This window comes from Mus caroli, unplaced genomic scaffold (genome assembly GCF_978045245.1).
Source record: "Mus caroli unplaced genomic scaffold, Mus_caroli_1 scaffold_19, whole genome shotgun sequence".
Lineage (NCBI taxonomy): Eukaryota > Metazoa > Chordata > Mammalia > Rodentia > Muridae > Mus > Mus caroli.
Window position 1 is genome coordinate 67,652,026 of NW_028227274.1, and position 24,062 is coordinate 67,676,087.

Genomic DNA, 24,062 nt, shown 5'->3' on the forward strand with positions numbered 1-24,062 from the left:
AGGGTATTGTAAGTTTGTCTTATATCACTCCAGCCTCTTTCTGCTTGCCTTTTAAAGTTCAGATTCTTTTACCCATATCACTATTGTAGCCTGTATAACACACACTAACCGTAAAACAAGCCCGCGCATGCGCACCTGTCCTAGCCATGTGAGCCCGCTGGGCCTTCCATCCCCCTTGCTTCAGTACTTCATTACCCCTGCCTGAATTAATTTGCTGCAGAGCAAAATCTATTCAGAAATTAAGTTTGTTCTCTCTCTCTTCTCTCTCTCTTCTCTCTCTCTCTCTCTCTCTCTCTCTCTCTCTCTCTCTCCTGTGTGTGTGTGTGTGTGTGTGTGTGTGTGTGTGTGTGTGGTGTGTGTATGTGTGTAGGTGAAAGACATACTGAGACTCTTGCCTCCAGAAACTTTCATGAAAACCTACCTGTTTGGACCTTTTCATGTCAACTCTGGGATTTAACAGTGGACCCAGTCTCAGTCAGACTACAAGGCTAACCATGGGTATATCCACTTGTACATAGCACAGCATATGGCTGCTCTCTCAGTCCAGGCTGCTGTAACAAATTACTACAGACTGTGTGGGTTAAACAACAAGCATTTATGCCTTACTGTTCTAGAAGCTTGAAGGCCAATATGAAGGGGCTGGTTGGTCTAGTGCCTGACTTACAGATGGTAGCTTTCTTACTGGGATTCTCCTTTGGTAGAGAGTTCTTTGTGGTTCTCTTGATACATGCACTAAATCAATTTATGAGAGCTCAATTCTTATGACCTTGCTCCCATGGGAGACTCCATTTCCCAACACATCTCACTGGGCATTAAGCCTCAACAGACATATTTAGAGAAGGTATGTTTCATCTACAGCACTCACTGCTAACCATCACACACACATAAAATCTGTGATTCTACATGCCACTTTGTTACAGAACTACAGATAGTGACCGAAAGCTTATATGGTTTCCCAACGAATCAGACACCCCTGCCCTATTTTGAAAGATAACATTTTTTTTTTGAAGGCAGGACAGGGTTGGTTGTCACTGTGTCCATGGCCCATAGCACAGTGATTTCATTGGATAATATATATCTTATAAAAATACATAAGCCAAGATAAGTCACCAAACAGAATTTTGTGAAACTGAAAATATATCTGCTCATCTCCTTTTAATCTTAAAAGGTCTTGAACTGACTTCTTCAACTGGAGAATATCCAACCCAATGACTTCCTTTAAAACATACTCAGGAGTTACTTATGTCCAAGATGGATGTTGATGTGATAGCTGAAACCTTATACTGTGAAAACATCTTGGCACAGGGCTAGATGGGGCTCATTTTCTGCTCGCTTTGTGAACCTTTAAAACTACTGGGGCTGAGAGTCTAAGATGGCTGACACTAAGGTGACTACTTAGTAAGTTGCATCTCTGATGAGCCAAAGTCATCAGCCCCTTGAGATATCAGTCAGTATATCCAAATTTTCCATAATGTTAGCAAGGGAAAGAACACGGAGTTTGAGAATTTTCCTAAAGTGCTGAAATTAATATTACCTGTTTGTGGTCTGCCCGTTTTGCTAACAGCCCTGCTGATTTTCCACTAACGGAACAGAGAGAAAATGTGGTGGATGGCTTCCCTTAGTAGATTAGCAGTGAAGGAGACAGATTTGTAGTTTTGATTGGTGATTGTGGGCCATTTGTTCACAAGTGTTGGGAAGCATCCCTTGAATGGAAGGCAGGATCAGTACACAGGAGAGGTAACTGAGTCATAGACAGTCTATAGCTTCCAGAATAATTACACATGTGTGCAGCTGTTAACCCACATCCAAAAATAATTGCCTTTTTTTTTCTCTTTGAGTTAATTTCTTAGGAATTAGCAAATTCTGGATCGTGACGATTATCGTTACTGATAGGATGACTGTGTTTTGTGTCATTGACAACTTTTTCCTAGTTAGCCAGATGCTTCCATTGTGAGAGGACAGGCTTAGTACAGCCAGGAGGTGAAACTCATGGTACCGGATGCTAAACAAAGTTACTTGACAAGCCTAGCATCAAGGCTCAAAGCAGGGATTCCATACACACAGTCTTTACTTGGCCTTGGGGAACAGAAGTTTGTGAGTTTTCTGTTGATCTCTAAGCAGTCCCTCCGGGATTAAAGCTCCTGAAGAAAATACTTCGAGTAAGAAAGTATTCGTTATTCTTGTCAGGGTATGATGGTCAGGGTACTATTGTCAGCGTATTACTCCAAAAGCATGCACAAGTCAGAAGACAGCGCTTGTGGATCAGATTCAGGTTGTCAAGCACGCATGGGAAATGTCATTCTCCCTGTGGCATCTCACAGGCTTTTTAATCTGCTGGCTTGGGACCGTAGGAGAAATGAACACTCACCCTCATACATAATACTTTTCTTAAAATGTGTTGGAAATTTTCTCTCAAACTTCTGTATTAATTTCAATCGATCATCTGTCTTATTGATCATCATGAAGAATACATTTTCATCAGATATTTTGACACTAGGAGGCAATAAATAAATAAATAAATAAAATGCCTTCACTAGTTTACAGGTTTCCTTGAAAGAGGAGGATAAATTCTCGTGTGCCCCTGGACTTAATCCTTTGCTTATTTGCTTGTTTTTAGAGAAGCTGAGGACTAAATATGAGTCTTGCAAAAAGTGAATAAATATTACCTTAAATTGCATCATAGCAATGAAGTATGGCCCAGGAATGCTCACCTCTGCCCATTGTGACTCTGAGCCGTGTGTGTTGCTGAACATATGGTGAATGATGCTGCCCACCGTTCGCCTCTCCTCTCCCTCTGAGATATGCAGAGGAGACTCCATCAGTATTTCTAGGGAGTGTAATACAATTATATAAACTTACTGAATTTTCATGTGAGGAAATGAATTAGACAGCTCTTTTCTAGCAATAGGAGTATAGGTAAACATTGTTATTGGGTGTGCATTATGAATTAATTTAGCATAATTGTTATAGGAGATACATTTTCCCTAGCATTTAATAGTCATCCATCTATGAAAAGGACAAACGTGATCGAATACATCAGATTCTAATCAATATTGAATCTGATTGTTGGTTTATATCTAGCCTGCACTTTTTCCCCCTAGGAAAAATATTTACCCTGATTATGTTGTGAATATTACATATTATTTGGAGTGGAGGTTGTACCTTTGTTTCCTGAGCTTCAAATGATATAGACAATATTTATACACAGAATTTCTCTATCCTGTCTGCCTTAGAACATTTTTTGCATGATATAGCAGAACAATGATCTAGTAGTTCAATAAAATTATATCGAGTGCCTGTTTTGTACAAAGACTTCCTTGTGCAACGTGAATGGCTACAGGGAGAAGCATGGGGGGATTCTGCCTTCAGGGAACACTTGGTCAAGATGGATGCTCCCAGGAGCCTCAGTCAGGAGAAGCGGTGATGAGCAATGTGGAGAGGCTATACACGTTTCCAACCGCTGTCTGGGAGCTGCCTTCACCTCAGGAGTACTTGTTTCCTGCCGTATGCTTTGCTACTGGAGATGGTCTCCTGCCTTAGGATGGCAAGACGTGTTTTTCTCTAGACATAGGATGCCAAATATGTGTGCACCTGATTCCCCTTGACACTGACATCAGCCCTTTCCTAAATGGATTAGCCAGAGGCAGGGAGGCAGCCTGTGGTTATGAAATGCAGCAACGTTAACTATCGGTTTATTGACGGTGCTGGATGGTAAGTGGCTGCCCGTTCCATCTGTTATATCTATTTTATGTTCAGAAATATATTTAGGAATGTATTATGGGTTTAATAAATCCCATATTTACACATAGCTCTCAAATTTCAGATTTACACAGAACTCTCAAAAAAGACAGCATAGGCTAAATAAAAATAAGAATAATACACCATTACTGCGTTAAGTATTAACTCGTAATTTACAAAGTGAGTGTGGATACATTAGACTCTGTTACAACTCCCCACAGCAAGTGATCTTTATCCTTGTAAATGCAGGGATAACGGCTATTAGTGAGTCAGAGGCTTTGTTTACAGCTAGGGTTCCCAGCCAGCATGATTTAGCCATAGCAAATTACACAGAGGCAGTTTTAGATGTCATGACTTGTGAGGTTGGGGAATACTACTTGCATTTAGTGGCTAAGGGTCAGGGGTATATCTAAATAGCCTACATTGCACAGAGTAGCCTCTGCCATCTAAAATCACCTATGCCTAGAATGTTGGTGGTCCCAAGGTTTCAGGCATGCGTCCGTGACCACAGTGCTGGCAAGATTTCAATCTGGTGTTTTGCTCTCAATCCGGTATTTTTTCTATGCCCCAAAGGGACAGCTTTCAACATGAATTGGATTTGGAAGTACAGCCCGTTTCATTTTATGTTGTGTTCATTTTATTTCTTGTGTTCCTGAGCTACAGGGAAAAGGTGGAAATTATACCTTTAGTAGACAATGAAATGTTGCTATAGTATAAAATTGTTGCCAGTGGCTTTGGGAAGAATTTCAGCACAGCCCTCCTTCCTCTCGACTTCCGCCAAGTCCGTAATATCTTCAATTATACTTTAGGATAATAAAGGGTGATAAAACCGGGCTGTACGTCCCAATCTTCAGGCTGAGTCAGACAACATCTAGAACCATGCAAGAGAGGGGGAAGGCGGGGATAAATGATTGATTAGCATGTGTATATATTCTCAATTATCGATGGTAATGGCCCATGGATAGAATGTGGATTTGCCAAGGCTGCTGATAATCCGGAGCCCATTTGTTATTGAGGCTTGGAATACAGAACATTATTTTAAAAGGAAAGTCATTGGTCTAATCATTACCTTAATTTTGAGGTAAGCTACTGTGGTACTTACTTTTAATTCCCCACATACTCAGCGCTATGAGGCAGGAGCCGCATCCAAAAATATCCGAGTCAGTGGGGCCGGCCAGGGAAGATTAAACAGTAGAGCAGGATGAGGAACGAGGTAGATGGCAAGGCTGTGGCACAGCACAGCAGAGCCAAAGGGACAACTGAGTCAAGGACATGTTTAACAGAGTCCTAGTCAGAGCTTTGATTCTAGATACCAGCTCACTTCATGATTGTGTGCAAGACATTTTATGTGTACCTCCGTTTCCTCAAATATAAAATGAGACAATATCTGTACACTTGCTTGGTAGCATTATCTTGAGAACTGAATACATTTTAAAAAAATATTCCTAGATCAGAGTATGACTGTGTTTTTCAGTTATTAACACGATTCCAGAAAATGCATGTGTAGAGACATAAACACACAATATGTCATCTCATGAAGAAAAAAGAAAAGAAAGAAACAGTCACAGACCAGAAATGATCACATTGGTCCACGTAGATACTTCTCAGCTGATGAGCCTGTAGGTGCAGAAGATCTTTCCAAGCAGAATATAAGGAGAAGGAAAGCCGTTTGACTCCAGAAAAAGGGCATTAAGGAGCCAGATAGGAAACTAGCTTTGTATTTAAGGAAACTGAGGCACACAGAAGTAGAGTATCAAAAAGGCCCTGGGTGACAAGCAGATCCTGTGGGAAGAGGCGGGCAAGTAAATATGGCGATTTGTGAGGTAGCAAGAAGGATGGGGTCTCACTGGATTCTGCCCTTCTTAAAGTGTCATGATTAGGTTGTTGTAATGGCGTGATTGCATGAGGTGGTAGTTTGAATATGCCTGGCTCATGGGAAGTGGCACTATGAGGAGGTGTGGTATTATTGGAGGAGGTGTGGCCTTGTTGGAGGAAATGTGTCACTGTGGGGGCTGGGCTTTGAGGTCTCTAAGCTCCACTCAGAGTCTAAAGAGATCCTCCTCCTGGCTGCCTTGGAATCAACATGTAAGACTTCAGGCTCTTCCTCCAATACCATGCATCCAACTATGATGATAATGGATGTAAGCCAGCCCCGACTCAATGTTTGCTTTATAAGAGTTTCCTTGGTCACAGCAATAAAACCCTTAGACAGAAGTGTGCCTCTTTACAGCAATAAAACCATAATTAAGAGAGTACCTACCCTCCAATGGTCCTATACAGGAAGGTTCCTAGCGGTTTAAAAGTATTAAAAAAAAAAAAAAAACAAACTTCCCAGAGGGCAAAGACTGGGCTTGCTGGCCTGGTAAGACAGGAAGTGGTAATGGGCTGACCTTGTGTGGTCCAAGGACCAAGGTTTGCAAGGTCGAAAATCTTTTTGATCAAGCTTCTTTGACCCAGAAGTCATAGATGTCAAATGGAGAATGCTAGAGTCTGTGTACAGGCAGATTTGTGCCCTCTGTGGAGATCACACCAGCATGAGAGTCAGTGTAGTTGTGGATAACATCATCAATGTGTGTAAGGTCACTTGACAGTCGTGACACTAGGACAGTTGCAGAGATCCTGGTGGGTGTCAGTTGGGCTTGCCAAGGCTCTCTCATGTATAGCTAATGCCATGAAAAGATTTGAGCAGAGCTATGCAAACAGAAAATATATGACTTCAGGAGATGATGAAGTCCACCTATCTTTTGAAACTCTAGAAGTTGCCGAATAGATGTAACAATATTGTTTTGAGATGGTGTGTGTGTGTGTGTGTGTGTGTGTGTGCATGAGCGTGCACGTGTGTATGTGTGTGTATTCTATGCTCAGGTCACCCTAAGTATTGCCCCCAGAACTAACAACATCAACATCACCCAGGATGCTTTCCAGTGCTTGGGGTCAAGCATCCAATGGTATTCTGGCAAACAACGAACTTCCAGCTATCTGATGAAAGCTTTTGAGTTTTAGTGCTTGCTGATTTCAGTAGTATATATGTCCCTTAGCCAATTTTAAGGCATCTGTATCTATTAAATATCACTGAACAAAACATTTGGTGGGGTGAAGCTGCACAATTGGTTCTCATGAGTTATAACAAGCTGACCCTAACACACCATGGTATTTATGGGACCCCCTCTCTTTCCATGTTCATGATTGAGGCCCAGTAGTGTGAGTTTTAACAAGTTCAGACATTCCTGTGACAAGGACCAAAGTTTTTGATGCACTTAGTTGCTGCGGGAAGCTCTAGCCTTTCAGACTCATCGTCAATAAGGCAAAAAAGCTCCAGACTGAAGTCTTAAACTGCTATGTCCATTGATTTTTATTAACCTAAGAATATTCGTGGCAACCATCTCTTTGGCGCACATCTGCCATGAGCAGTATTGTATACCTACTGTGACTTACTCAGCCACTTGATCAGGACTGCCCTTGACATTTCTATCATTTTGTTTTCTTTGCCAACACTCTTGCCTCAGGTCCTGGGAGAATAGTCTCTGACACAAAGTAGATGCTCGGAAACTATTTGCTGACTTTTTCTTCTCGAGTCATTTTATCAGAGCATCCCTCTTGCTTGTTTGCATTTGCCTTTGTTTGCTTGTTTCAATAGAAGCAGGGCTAATAAAATGGGGTAGAGTTTGAGGAAGACTTCTATGATATTCTGCCTTGGCATTCAATTACTGAGAGCCACTCAATTAGAGAGATGACCTTGGGCAAGGTATAGTATTTGATTCTTGCCATCCATGACTACAAATGGAGGTTTGAGTCCAAGGGCCCTTCACATGTCCAATCTTTTTTCCAACCCAGGGAGGTCTCAAAAATTACCTTTCTTTTCAGACTCATGAAGTCTGATCTTCAGGCATTCCACACTGAAATGACGTTTCATATTCTGTGGTAGTCAGACTCTGATGGCTGTAGCAAAATACTTGATGCACACAGTTTAAAGGGAGAGTAGCTTATTTTGGCTCTAGCTTTCGGAGGTGTGCTTGTAGTCCTTCATTGTGTTGATGTCGGATCCTTGGGGAACTTGATGTCATGGTGTAGGGGTATGTGATAGATAGAGGGCCACTTCCCTTATGGCAGGTAAGGAGCAGAGAGAAAGGACTATAAGAAGGGCCATATATAGCCCACACACCCCCAAAGGCATGTGACTCATCTCTTACTCTTCCCTACCTCCTCAAAATGCCAACACAGTGAGATCTATTAAGGGATTAATGCATCAGTAAAGGAAGACCCCCCCAAGAGTCAAACATTTCCCCAAAAGCCAGCATCTGAGCCCATAGGAGACATTCTCTATTCAAACCTGAGGACCTTAAATAGGACTCTGTCATTCTCAAAACACATCTCACCTAATTAAAAATAGGCAAGTAGGGACTGGAGAGATGGCTCAGCAGTTAAGAGCACTCATTTCTCTTTCACAGGTCCTGAGTTCAATCCCTGCAAACCAAATGGCTCACAACCATCTGTAATGGGATCTGATATCCTCTTTTGGTGTGTCTGAAGACAGCTACAGTGTACTCACATGCATAAAATAAATAAATCTTAAAAAAAACCCAAAAAACAAAAAACAAACAAAAAAAAAACAACCCAGGCATATAAGGTATCCGGACACAAGTGTAACTTAAAGATGGAGAAGCTGTGGAACTTGCCTGAAGTCACCAAATGGTAGAAAAGGAAGTAACATGTGTACGGACCATCTTGACTATAGGATTGGCGCGGTGCATTAAGTAGTCTTGAGTCTGGGAGTAAAGCAAACTGCTTGCCTCTGAGAAAAGAATTCTCTGCTTAAATGAAAATACTATACAAGCTACCAAAGATGGGGAACAATTCAATAGTCCTATCCGGCTGTAACACCTATGAACCGTGGCAATCACCAGCCTGGCAAGATAGGCAAAATGGTGCAGTAAGCTGCACGCCCACCAACATCTGTCTCATCAGATTCAAGACTCACTCTAAAGGGGGTTGGGGGTGGGGGCAGGGGGAGGACGAGGGGGGGGGGGAGGGAATCCTGCCTGGTATCAGAAACCTAGACAGCTTCCCAGTGCTAGAGATCACAGGCCTTAGAAAAGAGTTACTACTGCCGCTTTGCTAAACTAGCATAATTCCTTACTGCATTCTGAATGTTAACCTTGCAGCAGCAATGGCAGCCTCCACTCCTCATCAAAGAAGCCTCCCTTTATAGCAAGTGGAGACCATCACGGGAAGCCACGGATGGGCACAATACAGAGATCAACAGGCTGTAGAGAGCACAGCCCCAACAGATTACATCTATATCACAACTCCTGCACCTATGGATCAGGGCACATTTTGGAAAAGCGGATGGGAAGATTGTAAGTACCACAATACCAAGAAGTCTGCGATGAAATAGTCTCACTTAGAAATGGCTGCATACACGAGAATGCAACGAGGGCAATATCCCTGAACATGTTCACGTGGAAGGGGGAAATTTCTAGGTATCTCACCCCTAGACAAAGAACTACAGGTAACTAATGATCGCTGGAAAAAGGATAATTAGCCTCAGTCAAGAGATAGACCTCCTTATTGGTTTCTCAATGCATATCCATGCAGCCATGCTTACACAGACAACAAGAATGGACTCAGCAGCTTGTATTTATATGTATTTGAGCACACACACACACACTAATAACCAAAGAGGCTATCAACTTGAGAGACAGGCATTAGAGTTCTAAGAAGGGTATCTGTAAGGGTTGAAAGGAGGAAGAGTGATATAATTCCCTTTCAATTAAAAACGTATTTTAACATGCTAATGATAATATTGACAACCCAGGAATTTGAACATGCACCATGTCCGGTTAGATCAGGAAGTTTCTCAGGCTAGTCCAGCTGAGGAAGGGGAAGACTGCAGAGTGCCCTGCTCTCCTGGAGGCAATGAGTCCTCTAGCTGATTGGCAGAATGTATACAGATAACTCTACTCAGGATATCATTGTCTATGCTTGGAATTTCTGAGGTCTTACTATCTAGAGAGCAGTTTTATCCACGGTCTCTTGATTTCTGCTTTCCAGAACCACGACACTCGCATGATCTGGCTTCCTGGTACCTTTCTGGTGAGCTGATCAGAACACATAAGATCATCAGGCTGGCCTCTATGATTGGATTAGTAAGTTTATGAGAAGAGGAGACCAGAGCTCTTTCTGTCAAATCATATGAAAGTATAGGTAGATGCCAGGCAGCGGTAGTACACCTTTAATCTTCACACTCAGGAGGCTGAGGTAGGTGGATTTCTGTGTGTTCAAAGCCAGCCAGGTCTACTGAGCAAGCTCCAGGACAACTGGGGCTCAACAGAAAATCCTGTCTCTCGAACTGCCTCCTACCCGAAAGGGATAGCTGGAAAGCGGCCATCTCCAAGCCACGAAGAGCAAGAGTCCTAGCAGAACCTGACCATACTTGCACCCCTAATCTCAGACTTTAGACTCTGGAACTGTGAAAAGTGAATGCCCTTTGTGCAAGCCACCTGGTCTGTCTCGCTGTGTTACAGTGGCCAGAGTTGACTAAGACATACATCAGTATCAAGATACATAGGTTCTGGGGGAATGTGTAGACCCATTACACTAACTCTTTTATCTTTAAGCTTTACAGTGTCCTCTCAAACTCCCTTTTCTAAGGTACTTCCAATTTCTAAAAGTATAATTAGAAAGTACTTATCCTCTGACAGTTCAGGAAAAAACAAAGAAGAACACACCCACATGTGTCCCTTAATTTAAAACAGGAAGGGGACTCACACATTTCCTTTTCTTTCTGATCAAAAGGGGTCAGAAGAAAACAAAACGGCACTAGACTAGCAGGGTGTTTTTCGATCCCAAACTTGATCTAATCAGTGATTTCTGGACAGATCATTTACTGCCCCTGAATTCAGGAGGGTGAATTTTACAAACCTAAAAGCTAAAAGGGATTTTTATGGGATTATCTCATCTAGCCTCTGCATTTTATGGCAAAGGTCACTGGCATGGAGTCTGAGGTCACAGTGCTGATTGGAGGTAGAGCCAATGGAATATTTTTTCCTAAGCCAATGCTTGTGATCTTTTCATTACAGTGATTTTTTTCCCCCCAGAGCCTGTCGAGGGCTTACTCTGAGAACCAGAGATAATGTCTGTGATAATGCACTATAAAGAGGTGGCTAAATGTAAAATATTATTTTAGGATGAAACTGTGGAATGGGGGATAAAACACTGGAGTCCTCATGATGTGTGAAATAGCCCATAAATGTCCCAATTCTTGTCCTGTAAAAACTCTCTCAAGTTTTAAAAACATCTCAAGTTTTAAAAACATCTCAATTCTGTCACGGGCCACGAGTTAAAATCAGAAAATAGAGATGAGGACTTCTCACTGCCAGATGGCTTGGGAACATGGGTGAATGTGGACTCTGGTCACAGACTGTCTTTCAAGGTGGGCTCTATCACTTAATTTAGAGAGTAGTTTTAGTTAGGCAAATTCGTGCTGTTTAAAGAACTTGGGCTGTGGGTCAGGATCTGTGCTATTTCACTTGCTTCTGTTGCGGTGTAGGTGAAGTAAGGATGTGAATGGTACTCTACCTTCAAGGCCAGCATCAATATGGCCTACATTTGTGAAATTCTTAGAACACTGTCTGGATCAGAATAAGCTTTCTGTTGGGAGAACCGGACGCTATTCTTTGGAGACGTGAGTATCTACAATTGCAAATGTCTAGGTTAGGGGTATCAGTGAGTCAGTAAGAAATTAGGGATGGAAGGGTATATTTCTATAGTAGTAGCCTCACCTTTATGCGTATCATATAGGTATCTCAAAGTCCCATTGCTATTTTGTTGAGGAGAAAACAGGTTTGAAAAGGTAATTGTTTGGCCCAAATTGGAAGTTCCTGGTTTTTGGTTCAAGATCCATGTGAGTCTTAAATCAATAAAGGTAGACTTTTGCACTAACCAAGTTCTCACACTCCCGAGAGCTTATAAAAGAAGGGGTGGGACCGAGAGGGAAAGGGGAGGGACCCTCCTACACTTCCAGCTTGGTGGCCTTTCCCCACACTGTCCAAGCCGGCCTGAAAACTGCATCCACACTGACAGGGACACTGCTGCATTGAGGCCCTCACGGCATCTTCCGGGTCTCCCGGCGAGGTCTTTCACGCTACGGGAACGACGCTTTTGAGTGAGAGATCAAGGTCGGCTAGGGAACGGGGCGCCAGGCGCGCTCCGGGAGCCACGACCTGAGTGAGTCCCACCGGCCAGCTGGACCGCCCCGGTTCCCGGAGGAGGCGTGGCCTAGAGCGCCGCCATCTTGGCGGCCTCTCTAGGCGCTCTGTTTACCACTCTATGGTCGCGCGCTCCCGCCCCGCCCCTCCCCAGTCATTGTCTGGTGGAGCAGCCGCGGCCGCAGCGCCTTCTCTTTATAAGCCGCAGTGCCCGGATGTGAATGGATTACAATGTATCTTTCAGGGAAACCTATTATTATCAATGTGACTCCTCGGGGGAGTCAATGATGGTGTTGGGGAGGATGATGATGATGAGACGCCTCTAAACTTGGAACAAGTTTAGGACTTTGAAAGAGAAGAGAAAAAAAATACAACCAACAAGACCGAAGAACAATTATAACTATCCAGTGTTGATTATTTTTATAAACAATACGAAAAAGTTGTCGGATTTTTTTTTTAATGATTACTTTTTGGGGGGAGGGAATTTTGTTACAGTTTGATGATGGAAAATGCAAAAACCAGAGCCAGGTGCATAATCTTGTAATCTGTGGCTAACCCTGGAACAGGACTGACTTCTATTTAAAATACTCTTTTGGGGGAACACTCATGTGAGACACTAAGTTCTTGCAGAAGATTTTTGTCTCTCTTTTTAAAGTCTCTTTCCTTGGAATATTGTGAGCATATTTGTGGCCATTGAAGGTAATGTTACAATTTGCTGTCAGAGTAAACTGTTTGTAATTGAACTGAATTTTTAGAATGTTGAGCCCAATGTTTTATTCAAACAAAAGGAACAACCTATTAAATAATTGCCAATGGGAAAACGTGTGTGCATGCATTTCGGTACGTACTCGTACATTTAGCAATACCAGGTTTGGGCAAATGTGTTCTTTTAACATTAAAATAATGAATGTTGCATATACTGGGTAAAGCTCGCATGTTATTACAAAAAGATAATTTTAAAGTTGAATTTTTATCCTAAAAGGATGTGGAAAAAGTGTGTTTTAAGAGCACATAGGGCCTGTAGTGGTAAATGTTGAGTTGAAAACTTGAAGTGCTAGCCGAGCGCGGACTTGGAGTTACGAACTCAAGTGTAAGAGCAAAACCATATTCATCCCCCTAAAATTACCTATTTTTTTTTTTTCTTTTTAAAACAAAGTTTGTAGCTATACGACTCTGTGAGTTAAAAAGGCGAAAAAAAAAAAAAGTCTGTGATTCAGATTTCGGCCCCAAACGCAAAACTATCCAAACAAAATATCCCCCTAGAAAAATGTGGATGGGTTTCTGTATGGAAAAGAAAAATATTGTTCGTCTTGGCAAAGTCTTTATGCATCACGTGTATTTGCAGCAAAGCAAAACTTGCTTTGCAGTGTGCGTGTGTGTGTGTGTGTGTGTGTGTGTGTGTGTGTGTGTGTGTGTGTGAGAGAGAGAGAGAGAGAGAGAGAGAGAGAGAGAGAGAGATACATACAGAGACACAGAGAGACAGTCAGAGAGACAGACAGAAGTGAGAAGGGATGTAAACTCGAATGAATTTCAAAGTGCCTCCGATGGATGAACCCGGCAAACCCTGAACTGTTCAGGCTTCAGATTGTAACTGGCGATCTGAGGGGAAAAATGAGGTGCTCGGTGAATTTTCCTTGGTGGGTTTTTTTTTCCCCCTCTCTCTTTCTCAAGACGGGGGAGGTGTTGGGATTTTTTTTCTGGGGTGGGGGTGTTTCCCAGGCAGCCCGGGCCGGAGCGCCGCGTCTCCCCGCCGGAGCCCCCCCACCCATTTCTTTGCTGAACTTGCAATTCCGTGCGCCTCGCCGTGTTCCCCCTCCCCCCTTCCCTCGTCCCCTCCCCTCCCGGGAGAAGAGAGTTGGTGTTAAGAGTCAGGGATCTTGGCTGTGTGTCTGCGGATCGGCGGCGGCGGCGGCGGCGGCGGCGGCGGCAGCGGCGGAGGGGAAGCCGGAGCGGGCGCGGGCGCCGGCCGTTGGAGGAGGTGGTGGTGGCGGAGGCAGGGGGATAGACATGACCGCCGCCTGGGCGCCGGCGCTGCACCGGGAGCCCCTCGTCGCGCGCGGGCGGTAGGTAGCGGCGCGGCGGGGCCGGCTGGGCGGATGCGCGGCGGGGCCCGGCCGGGCCGGGCTGGGCGATCGCGCTCGGGCTCGGGGCCCCGTGGTCCCCGCTGTCCCCGCCGAGGTTTGGGAGCTCGGGAGCGACGACGTCCCCTCCCCCGGCCTCCGCCCCCTCCGGGCCCCGCGGGCTCCCGGGCACAGCGCACTTTGCCAATGGGCCTTACTTCAAAATTTTTTTTTACAACCCTTTCTTTCACAAATTAGGGGTGCCGGACAATTGGAGGACCCTGAGGCTCTTCTGGGGTCCCCCTCCCCGGCAACCCCACCCCCCTGTGGACCGGTTTGCACTCCAGAGACGCTGGTCTTTAATTTCTTTCGAGCTACTTTGCAGGGCAGGGGGGGTGGGGTGGGGTGGGGTGGGGGGAGTGCTGTGAGTGTGTGCGAGTGTGTGCGCGTGAGTGTGTGCGCGTGAGGGGGTGGGGTGGAGGGTGGGGGGAAAGTTGAGACCGGTTCGTGCAGTAGTTTCTCTTTTCTCTGTGATCCATTCATTTCTCGCTCTACCTCCTGTTGCATAAATTGATGCGCTGAAGAGCGGCTTACCCCCCTTCTTTCCTGGATTTGGTTTTATAGTGGATGTTACTAGTTTGATCGTCTCTTTGGAAATACAATATCGCTATTTTTTTCCTTTTTTTCTTTTTTTGCTATTGCTGCCTATTCCATGAAGAAAAAAAAAATCAAAACAAAACCCAACATTTGTCCCGTTCCTTCCTCCTTTTCTACCTTAATCCCATCCGCCCCTATATCCCCCACCCCACCGACCCCCCCACCTCACTCCCCCAGTCTCCAAAAATCCGATTGTGTTTTCTCCAAGGATTGGGACTGGATTTTCTGATTGCGGTTATTTCCATGTTTCTAGGTTTGTGTGATTTTGCTAAAATGCATCACCAACAGCGAATGGCTGCCTTAGGGACGGACAAAGAGCTGAGTGATTTACTGGATTTCAGTGCGGTAAGAAAGAACGGTGGAAACTAACAACAGCTGTGGAAAAAAGAAAAAAAAAAACCCAACAACAACCCTCCCCCACCACTTCAGATAGGAACCCATAGAAATGTGAAAGAGTGGAATAATTTTTAAACTGGCTGAATCCTTGGAAATTGTGAGGGTCTTTTTGACAAGTTTTTTTTTTTCCAACTAATTTTGGGATGTGGAAGACTCAAGCTTATTTTTTTTTAAGAGTCTAATGAGTTGCCTTGCTTTCTTTACCTACCTATTTCTCTAAATAATGGAATCTCACTCCAGCAGAAAGGAAAACCAGGTACCCCTTAAAACTGTCAAGCTCCACCAGAAACTTGTCCACATTTGCACTCAGAGTGCACTGCTAACTTTGTGTAGGACTCCGCATCCTATTTACATATTTATTTACTTTAAAAGGGGGGAAACTGGGCAGTAGAGGTGCTGTGAGTTGAGACTGCTGGTTCTGTGGGGGTTCCCCATGACATCCTCCTGGCTGCCTCTTCTTTTGGGATTCTGGGAACTCCGATGCACAAACTGAACACACATTCTTCAGGGTGTCTTGGACTATTTTAGTAAATTACAGTCTTGAAATCAGCACCAGGAGGGACTTACACACTTGTGGAGTTTTCACTACTGTATGCTCTTGGTTCTTCTCCCTCCCCTCTGCTTCCCACGAGGTCCAGACATGCCAGGAGCATGGATTCAGTTTTAATGACAGATGAGTTTGGTGTAAGATGCATTTTGTGAAGCAAAAAAAAAAAAAATCCCCTCAAACACACAAATAAATTCCAAACCACCTTCGAAGTGGGGCTCCCCCACACTGCTCCTGCACCTCCACCACTGCCTGCCGCTGCTGGCTGCCACCACTGCTGCTCCTCTGGCAGACCCTGTGGAGAAGTGGTTCTCCGGAAAGTTTTGGCAGGAAGCAGTAGCCCATAGGCGGCTTTGCAGCCCCCTTTCTGCTTGTTGCACTTTCTCCATTCGCTCTTTTGCTTTTTGCAGGCTCTGACTCAGGGAAGGTGTGCGAAAACGCTTTAGACTGGAGGAGAAGAGGGAAATCAGTTAGGGCGGAAATAGATGCTGGAGAGTGAGAGAGAGGGAGTGAAAGATTGAGAGAGAGAGAGTGAGAGAGACAGGAGAGAGAGAGAGAGAGAGAGAGAGAGAGAGAGAGAGAGAGAGAGAGAGAGAGAGAGAGAGAAGAGGCTGAGAGACTTGCCTACGTAGCTCTCATGTTTGAGCTGAAGTGAGAAATTGTTACTGCAGGTGGCATTTTGATTTTGATTTGAGTTCATGTATGGCAGACAAGTCCTGTAACCGATGGAAAGGGACATTGCCACATTTATGCTATGTCCAAGGGTTTCAATATAAAACAAACAACTTTTTTCTTCTCCTTTGTCAAACTAGTGTTTTCTAGAAAGGCTGCTGTCCCCCTATGTATGCCTTACTAATGCCATTGGGACTGTGTTCAGAATGTGGTAGGACTGTTTAAGTCACCCGAGGAGAAAGCTAACAGTGGTAATGGAGGGGGGAGGAGGTTGGAACCGGGTGCCTGGTTTAGTTTTAAGTTGGATGGCTATATGTTTTCCTAAATAAAGCCTTAGCACTAACTCCAAGTTATTTATCAAGAGTGTGAGAGATCTTTGGTGAACTCTGAATCCACGAATGTCTTCCTTTCAACTCTGCCGTCTCTTTGTTTCCTTTAGATGTTTTCGCCTCCTGTAAGCAGTGGGAAAAATGGACCAACTTCCTTGGCAAGTGGACATTTCACTGGCTCAAGTACGTGAATTCTTTTCTTGGTGTGAAGTTCAATGGTCTCAGTTGTTTATTTGCTCTTTGTGTATTTTTGGCTCTGTTGGAGTGTTCTGAAAGAAGTCATTGAGTTTTAACCTATGATGATGTGGTTATATTTCATTACCAGCAGCAAACCTACCCAGAGTGTTGCCTGGCTCAATTCAAGGGAGACCTATTTCTAAATCAGGAAAACCGTATCAGAATTCCATCACAATTTAAACGTGATTTTTTTTTTTTTAAAAAAATATGGTTGTAATTAAACATGTGAGCGTAAGACTGATGTTAATAACATGTGGACAAATTCATGCTCCCTATTTTAAAATAGGGAGGGAAAAATTTTAACTTTCATAAAAGGAGAAATAATCCCAGTTATTAGGTTCTCTGTACAATTAACCGTTTTAAAGAAAACGGCACTTAGTTTTTCAGACAAGTCTGTTAAATAGTCTCCTGCTAGTCTGAGAGGCTAAGTAGGAATTCATTTATCTTTAAACTATCTTGTGGATGCTGGAGCTGTTTGTTTTCGCTCCCTTATCGTTGACTTATGCAGTGAATTGAATGTTGCAGATTTGGAGAGACTTAGCGTTTTTATACGTGAGACTGCTTTGGGCGATGCTTCTACAAAAAGGCAGCGGTATTCACAAAGGAATCTGTGTGCACAGTGATTATCTGGCATCTGAGGAGGAATTTTAGTATAAAGCTCTTTGAGTGTCTCCCATTAAAAATGGGAACTGAAAATGTCACATTTCTGTGAGATGTGTTTGTTGTTGTTGTTGTTGCTGTTTTTTTTTTTTCTTTTTTAAGCCAGCTAGTTTTAAATAAGGAGTCAATAATACATTGTTGCCTGCTGCCCTTCAGGTCCAGGGTTTAAATGTATTGATGCCTTTTAAGCAGCTGCAGGATTTTAGAGTTCTGGCCATGGTATATAATAGTCCATGAGGCAGCACCACTCTGAAGTCAGGCTGGTAAATGTTAACATCTTATAGGTGTGAGATGCTAGGGTGTTTGTCTGTCAGCTATGGGTATAATTTTTATGTATTTGTTTTCATCTGGTGCAACAACAACCAAAGAGATCTGTTTAGCTAGGTGACCTGTGTACTTTGTGTATTTTCATACAAATAATGTCTTTTAAAACTTGCTGGTTTCCAAGTGAATGACTTCTATAGGCTCCCATAAGTTTAGGGATTTCTCTCTTTAACACAATTCACAAAATACCCGGTGCCTCCTTTCATTTTACCTTAGCATTTTTAGGGTCTTCTTTGATTAAAAGTACTAATGACAAAATGTTTGCTTTACTTTTTGAGCCCTGTTACTGGTTCCATTTTTTTTAATTTGACATTAGCATTCCATATTACAGATTTCTGTATAGTAGTCTTTATATAGCTTCCAGGACAGAGAATATTAATTCCAAGGCTTGAACTGAAAATGAAGACAATGTGTTCTGTAATCCAGTGAGTGCTTCCTATAGACACCGTCACAACCCCAACCTTATGCCTGGCAGTCATTTCCTTCATGTTTAATTAAGAAATGTGTGCATGGTTGAAATCTGACTAAAGTAGATGTCAGGCGGGCCCAGAGTCTACGCCTTTCAGAGTTGGTATAAAATACTGTTTGCACTCGTTGTAATGATGAACACATTTGGAATAACTTAATGTATTACTTTAGCTGTGATTTAATTTGTTAAGACAAATTATAAGTATGAAATATGTTAAATTTGAAAAGACAGTTGTTTTATTCAGCTCATATCCTGGGTTCATGCTCAGTTAAAGTCCTTGTTGGAATGCTGAAGTGTTTGTTGGTAGACAGTATGGGATGGGTAACTTGAAATATGTACTAATTCTTTGGTAACTACTCATGTATCAAAATGCATAGCTGTTCAGACAATGAGGTGTGTCTCTGTGTGTTGTGTTGGTGTCTCTGTGTGTTTGTGTGTGTGTTGTGTTGGTGTGTATGTGTGCCTGCATGTGTTGTGGTGGCGTGTCTGTGTTTGTGTGTGTGTTTTGTTGATGTCTCTGTGTGTTTGTGTGTGTGTTGTGTTGGTGTGTCTGTGTGTTTGTGTGTGTGTTGTGATGGTGTGTCTGTGTGTGTGTTGTGTTTATGTATCCATAATTCCAGAGAAAGACTTTATCCATGATGACCTGTTAGGCTATTTCTAATGACTATGCAGAGAGCACCTTGAAGCTGTTGAAGTTTAAAGCTACCTGGTACCAGTGGTGTGGTTTTGAGGACCAGATGTTTATGTTGTAAGAGTAGAAAGTGTCGGGGCTCTTTTATCCTGCCTGCCTGCTGGAAATGCAGTGCATTCACATGGTGCAGGAGGATGGTGGCCGGATTGCAGGGACTGCATGCCGACTGTTATTCTCTGCATCAGTTAAGGCATATCAGGACAAGGCTAATAGTTCTACCCAGTAAGAGACATATCTCTTAAAGCATAACTTTAAAAAAAAATTATGAAAATGGCACTTGCTTTAACTGGAAGCAGGACTTAGGAAACTCTGGCTAGAGGAGTTATTTCTAAAGTTCGTTGGCGTTTTATATTCACCTTTCTGAATGGACTCAGATATGGCTTTGAAAGTTAGATTCAGGAGAGAGCGATCTAGACTATAAGTAAATGAGTCCAATTTGAGAAAAAAAAAATCAGTGCTTTCCTCCCCCCCCCCCCCCCCCCAGTGAGGTCTGGTCATATTTCATGCTGCAAATTCCCAATAGCTGTTGATCCCATTAATACGTGATATTCGGTTTGAGAGTGGAAAGAGTGTGACCAGATTCGCTTTAATCTTTCATTCCACAAACATAGCTTTTCCTACCACCCTAAGAAATGGCAAGGCTGCTGGGGTGAATGGAATGTAACCTGAGCCCCAGCCTGACATTCCCAGGGAGCAGTTTTCACTTGAAAGGCTTTTGTCAACCCAGGAAAGGACCAGCAGTTTTTGTTTGATGTTTGCAGGTGTTCACAGAATGCAGTAAAACTGTTCAGCCAGGGTAGACCAGAGCTACCATGACCTTAGCTGGTGGCTCTGGGATTATTTTTAAGGAGTAGCTCTAACTTGTATGGAAATGTGTACAAAGCAGTCTTATATCTGTTATATCATTGATCTTAACATGAAGTAGAAGCATCCACACGCCTGCATGCTTGGAACGTTGTTCTCATTAAGAAAGATAGAGAGAGAAAAAAAAAAAGACTGAGTTACCAAAAGAGAGTATCTGTGCTAGGGTGAGTAGAGGTTTTATTTTTTGACCTAACAAAAGTGTAATTTATTTCACTGTGTTTGAACCTTTTGGGAACAAAAGATAAAACACACTAGAGTTTGGCATCATTAAAATAAATGATTTTAAGGTTGGCCTGGTGAAATGATCAGACCCCTAATGTCTTGGTAGGTTAGCTCTGTTGGCATCTGTGAGCACGTGTGAGCAGGGAGTCAGCCTGGGAAGGATGCTACAGCTCGCTCCTTTAGTTCAAACATGGAGGGCTCTTCCCTGTACTTGCTTACTCCTTAGGTGTTCAGCAGTTGGTAAATTCTGCCAAACACACCCAGGTTAAAACAATTAAGAGCAGTGTCAAAGTGTATTACATCTCTGCTGAGTCAGGTTTGGAAATGGGGAAGAACTGTTCTTGGCTTTCATGTATGTTAGCTTACCTGTGTCCTTATGACATCAAAATGATATGCCAATTGAGTAGAGTCACAGAGGATAGAGGGAAAAAAAATTGAAGTGGCTCACACCCTGTGTTCATTTCTACCTGTGTCAGTATGAGTTCTTCTGATAGTGTGGCGAGAAAATTGTTTTTTATTGAACGTGTTGTAGAGGAGATAGTCCTTACTTTCCTTCCTACATGTGTGTGTGTGTATGTGTGCTGTGTGTGAGTGTGTGTGTGTGTATGAGTGTGTGTGTGTGTGAGAGAGTGTGTGTATATGTGTGTGAGTGTATGAGTTTATGTGTGTGTGAGTGTGTGTGTGTGTATATGAATGTGTGTGTGTGAGTGTGTGTATGTGTGTGTGAGTGTGAGTGTATGAGTTTGTGTGTGTGTGTGTATGTGTGTGAGTGTGTGTGTGTGAGTGTATGAGTGTGTGAGTGTATGAGTTTGTGTGTGTGTGTGTATGTGTGTGTGTGTGTGTGAGTGTGTGTATGTGTGTGAGTGTGTGTATGTGTGTGAGTGTGTGTGTGTGTGTGTGTGTGTGTGTGTGTGCTGTACACATCCTACTCTGGTACAGACCATAGTGGTTATACAAGTTTTTTTTCACCAACATAGAGCTGCTTAATAGATTTTGAAAAGTACAGTAGCATCAGACAGGTTATATTAGAGCCTTTGTATTTTGGGGCCAGCCCCAGAGAAACACTTAGAACCTCCAGTACGTAGCTGAGGAACTTTAGATCGCAGGTGAGGGACCTGTGTCCTTTGTTAGTATTGAAAATCAGCTTTGTTTTGCTGTCTGTGGCCTGGGCAGACTATTGGAACTAACGTTGGACTTCCCACTGTTTCTCTGTCCTCTGTCAGCCACAGTGGGGTTTAAGGATGGATGTGCTGTGTCAGTGCTGGGCATCAGTGCTGTCCTGTGCTTGAGTGCCCTCTGAGGCCTTTGCTTAGGTTTGGAACTCTGGTTCAGCTTACTGGCTCTTCTCTTCTTGCCCCAGGGTCCCCCGTGCTTCTTTAGGGGTGCTGGGCAGAGGGCTGAGCTGGAGTCAGAGGACAGCTTCATGTGCTCTCTGTGTTCTGTGTCATGTATGTACTCTAGCTTTAGTCCTCCTAAGAACACACGTGAATACAAACCTTACCGTGCCTGATTCATAGACGAGGAAACTGAGGCACAGCGGTGGTAAGCCATGTGTTCACAAGGCAAGTGGTAATGAAATTAGGTTTAAATGCAGGCCTGCCTAGACACAAATCTTTATAGCCCTTCACACACACACATATGCACACATTCACAAAGGCACACATACCAGCCCACACAAGGGCATCAAGAGCCAGACAGCTCATATTTTTCAAGATTATATAGCTATGAAATACAATATTGAGGCCTGGTATGAAATACTATTTATGATCTTTAGAGTAGAAAGCATTTTTTAAAAACACATTTAAGGTAATGTTACAAATCATATCCACTATTTTTCTGCCTCAGTATCCAGATTAAGTTACCCTTTTAAGTTATGATTGATTTCCATGTGAGCTAGTATATGGTTCTCATATTATCACATTACTTTTACAGAAAAAATAGAATGGGTATTTTAAAAGTTGTGCTTTTTCAATAGTTTTTTTTTTCCCCATGGGAAATCTATGTGCGGCTATTTGGGTCCCAGGGAAGACATTTTCAATTATTTTTGTGTCAATAATCAGATCTGAAATTGCAGTAGCCCAGTGTGACCTATTAATATCTGAACAAATAAAGCTGTCTTATATTTAAATATAAAAAAGCATGCAGTTCATTGTTAGGCCTTTGAATGGAATTCAAGCTCTCTAATCCTAACTTCAGCCTGCATCCCTAATATGAACAGTTTGGAGGTCTTGATATGTCTGTTACCAGACATGTGCTTAAAGTGTTAGTCTTCTAAATTCAGAAGGGAGAATGGGTACTCTATTTGACACTGACTTAAGTAAATAAAAGGCATTAAACCAGCATGGAGATCCAAGGACTATCGAGACGGAAATGCTTAGCATTTTTGACAACATCAGCAAATTATCCTTCCCTTACTATTGTAATGAGGAAATCACTTAAATAACAGATGAACAGCGAAGTCACATAAACATATATAATAGAACTATGTAATGAAAGTTTATGCTGTTAATTGCTTGAATCTGTCTTAAATGGTTAGAATCATGGAGCTGTAAAGACTGTCATATAAGCGGTTTTGTGTTTGTTTTGAGCTTAAAATTATTCCTTTTCGCCTTCCTCTGTATGATAAACAAAGTAATTCTGTAAGCTTTACAGATCAAACATTTACTTCTAGTGGTAAACTCCATTTTATATTGGGAGTTTGCAACTTGGTTTGGGCCATGGAGGCCTGGTGGCCTCAGGCCTATGTGATCACGAAGCCTGAGTCTAAGAAGGTCTGTTCCCATCATCCAAGATAACAGATCTCAAGTTGCCTCAAAAGGAACAGAGTGTGTTTTGAAATATTCTTCAGTTTACAAATCTTGAACCAAAATGTTCTTGGCCAAGCCTTTATATAGTCTATATGGATGCTGGTTAAGGGGGATTCTTACAGAGACAGAACACCGAAATGAGTAGAAGCAGCAGCCCCTTTGCTTTGTTTTGTATTTTATGAGCTATTTTTTTATGACTAGGTGTTCTTCAAAGTTAATTAGATCATGCTAAGTGTTAGAGAAGGAAAAACATATTATTGGCCTTTTTTGAAAGGTTACTTTTTGTTACACTTTTCTTAATTACACTGATTAAATATTTCAAAATTGGCCACCAAATTTTGAAGCTTCCATGGGAGTTACTCCTCCTCCCAATGTGTGACCCATTCAGATTGAGTGTAAGCTAGGTGTTGGGTCATAACTCTATGCTTAAGAGAGACGTAAGACAAGCCACTCTTCGGGAAGATAGGCTGGCACTTTGCTGAAAGTAATACATGTAGCTGTACAGATACACACAGTTCTTTGTATTAGACCACCAGACACGGCAAAATTACTGAAGAGGTTGTCATATTTACTTTCGTTTCAAAAACAAATAGAGGCCCAGTTAATCAGCATATCAAATACCCAGCTGTGTTTAGAACCAGTTCCTGCGGATAGATTTCTTTAGGCCGGTAAGAACATATTTTATTTAAAGGTACAGTCACTCAGTTGTTCAGACGGCTGCTTTTGTACTTCTGTGTGACAATTAACATGTAATGAATGACTTTCTAGACTGCTATTGGTAGTAATTACTCTATGTAGTTTATTAGCTGCAGTCCATTGTTGGATGTGCCTGTATTGATTTGTTTTGCAAACAACCCTTCACACGTGTGGCAGCATTTGGGCATTACTGGGTAAAGAACCTGCTTCACTGGCTGATGTTGCCGTTGCCTCTGGAAACTTCGGCTTGTACATTCTTGTGTGGTAGGATATCCCTTTGATCAGTTATCCTAGGTGACTTGTAAAATGGAAGCATTTTTTTTCACTCTAAACGTTTTCTACTCTGACCCTTAGGGAACCCTAAAGAAAACTACACTCTCTTTATTTATTTATTTATGCAAGGCGATAATTTATGGAAAATTGGGCTTACAGGAGTATTTAGAGATGCTCTCTATTTTATGATAAAGTATAAGGATCCTGGGAAAG

At 42.7% G+C, this 24,062-nt stretch overlaps 1 protein-coding gene across 11 annotated transcripts in view; it reads left to right on the forward strand.

Moving 5' to 3' along the window:
• Window positions 1–11,793: 11,793 nt before the first annotated feature.
• Window positions 11,794–24,062, forward strand: part of Tcf4 (transcription factor 4) — a 343,670-nt gene continuing 331,401 nt past the window's right edge. For 6 of the 11 annotated variants that reach the window (XR_015046030.1, XM_029472244.2, XM_029472242.2 and 3 more), the window contains exons 1-3: window positions 13,404–13,582; window positions 14,916–15,007; window positions 16,717–16,789. Coding sequence is in view for 10 of the 11 variants with exons in the window: in XM_029472244.2 (XP_029328104.1) it covers window positions 14,936–15,007; window positions 16,717–16,789 (145 nt within the window). In the remaining variant the exon portion in view is untranslated. Of the gene's footprint in view, window positions 12,645–13,402; window positions 13,583–13,876; window positions 14,009–14,915; window positions 15,008–16,716; window positions 16,790–24,062 lie in introns of those variants that run through there. The other 5 variants (XM_085833426.1, XM_085833429.1, XM_085833424.1 and 2 more) reach the window with 4 other exon arrangements.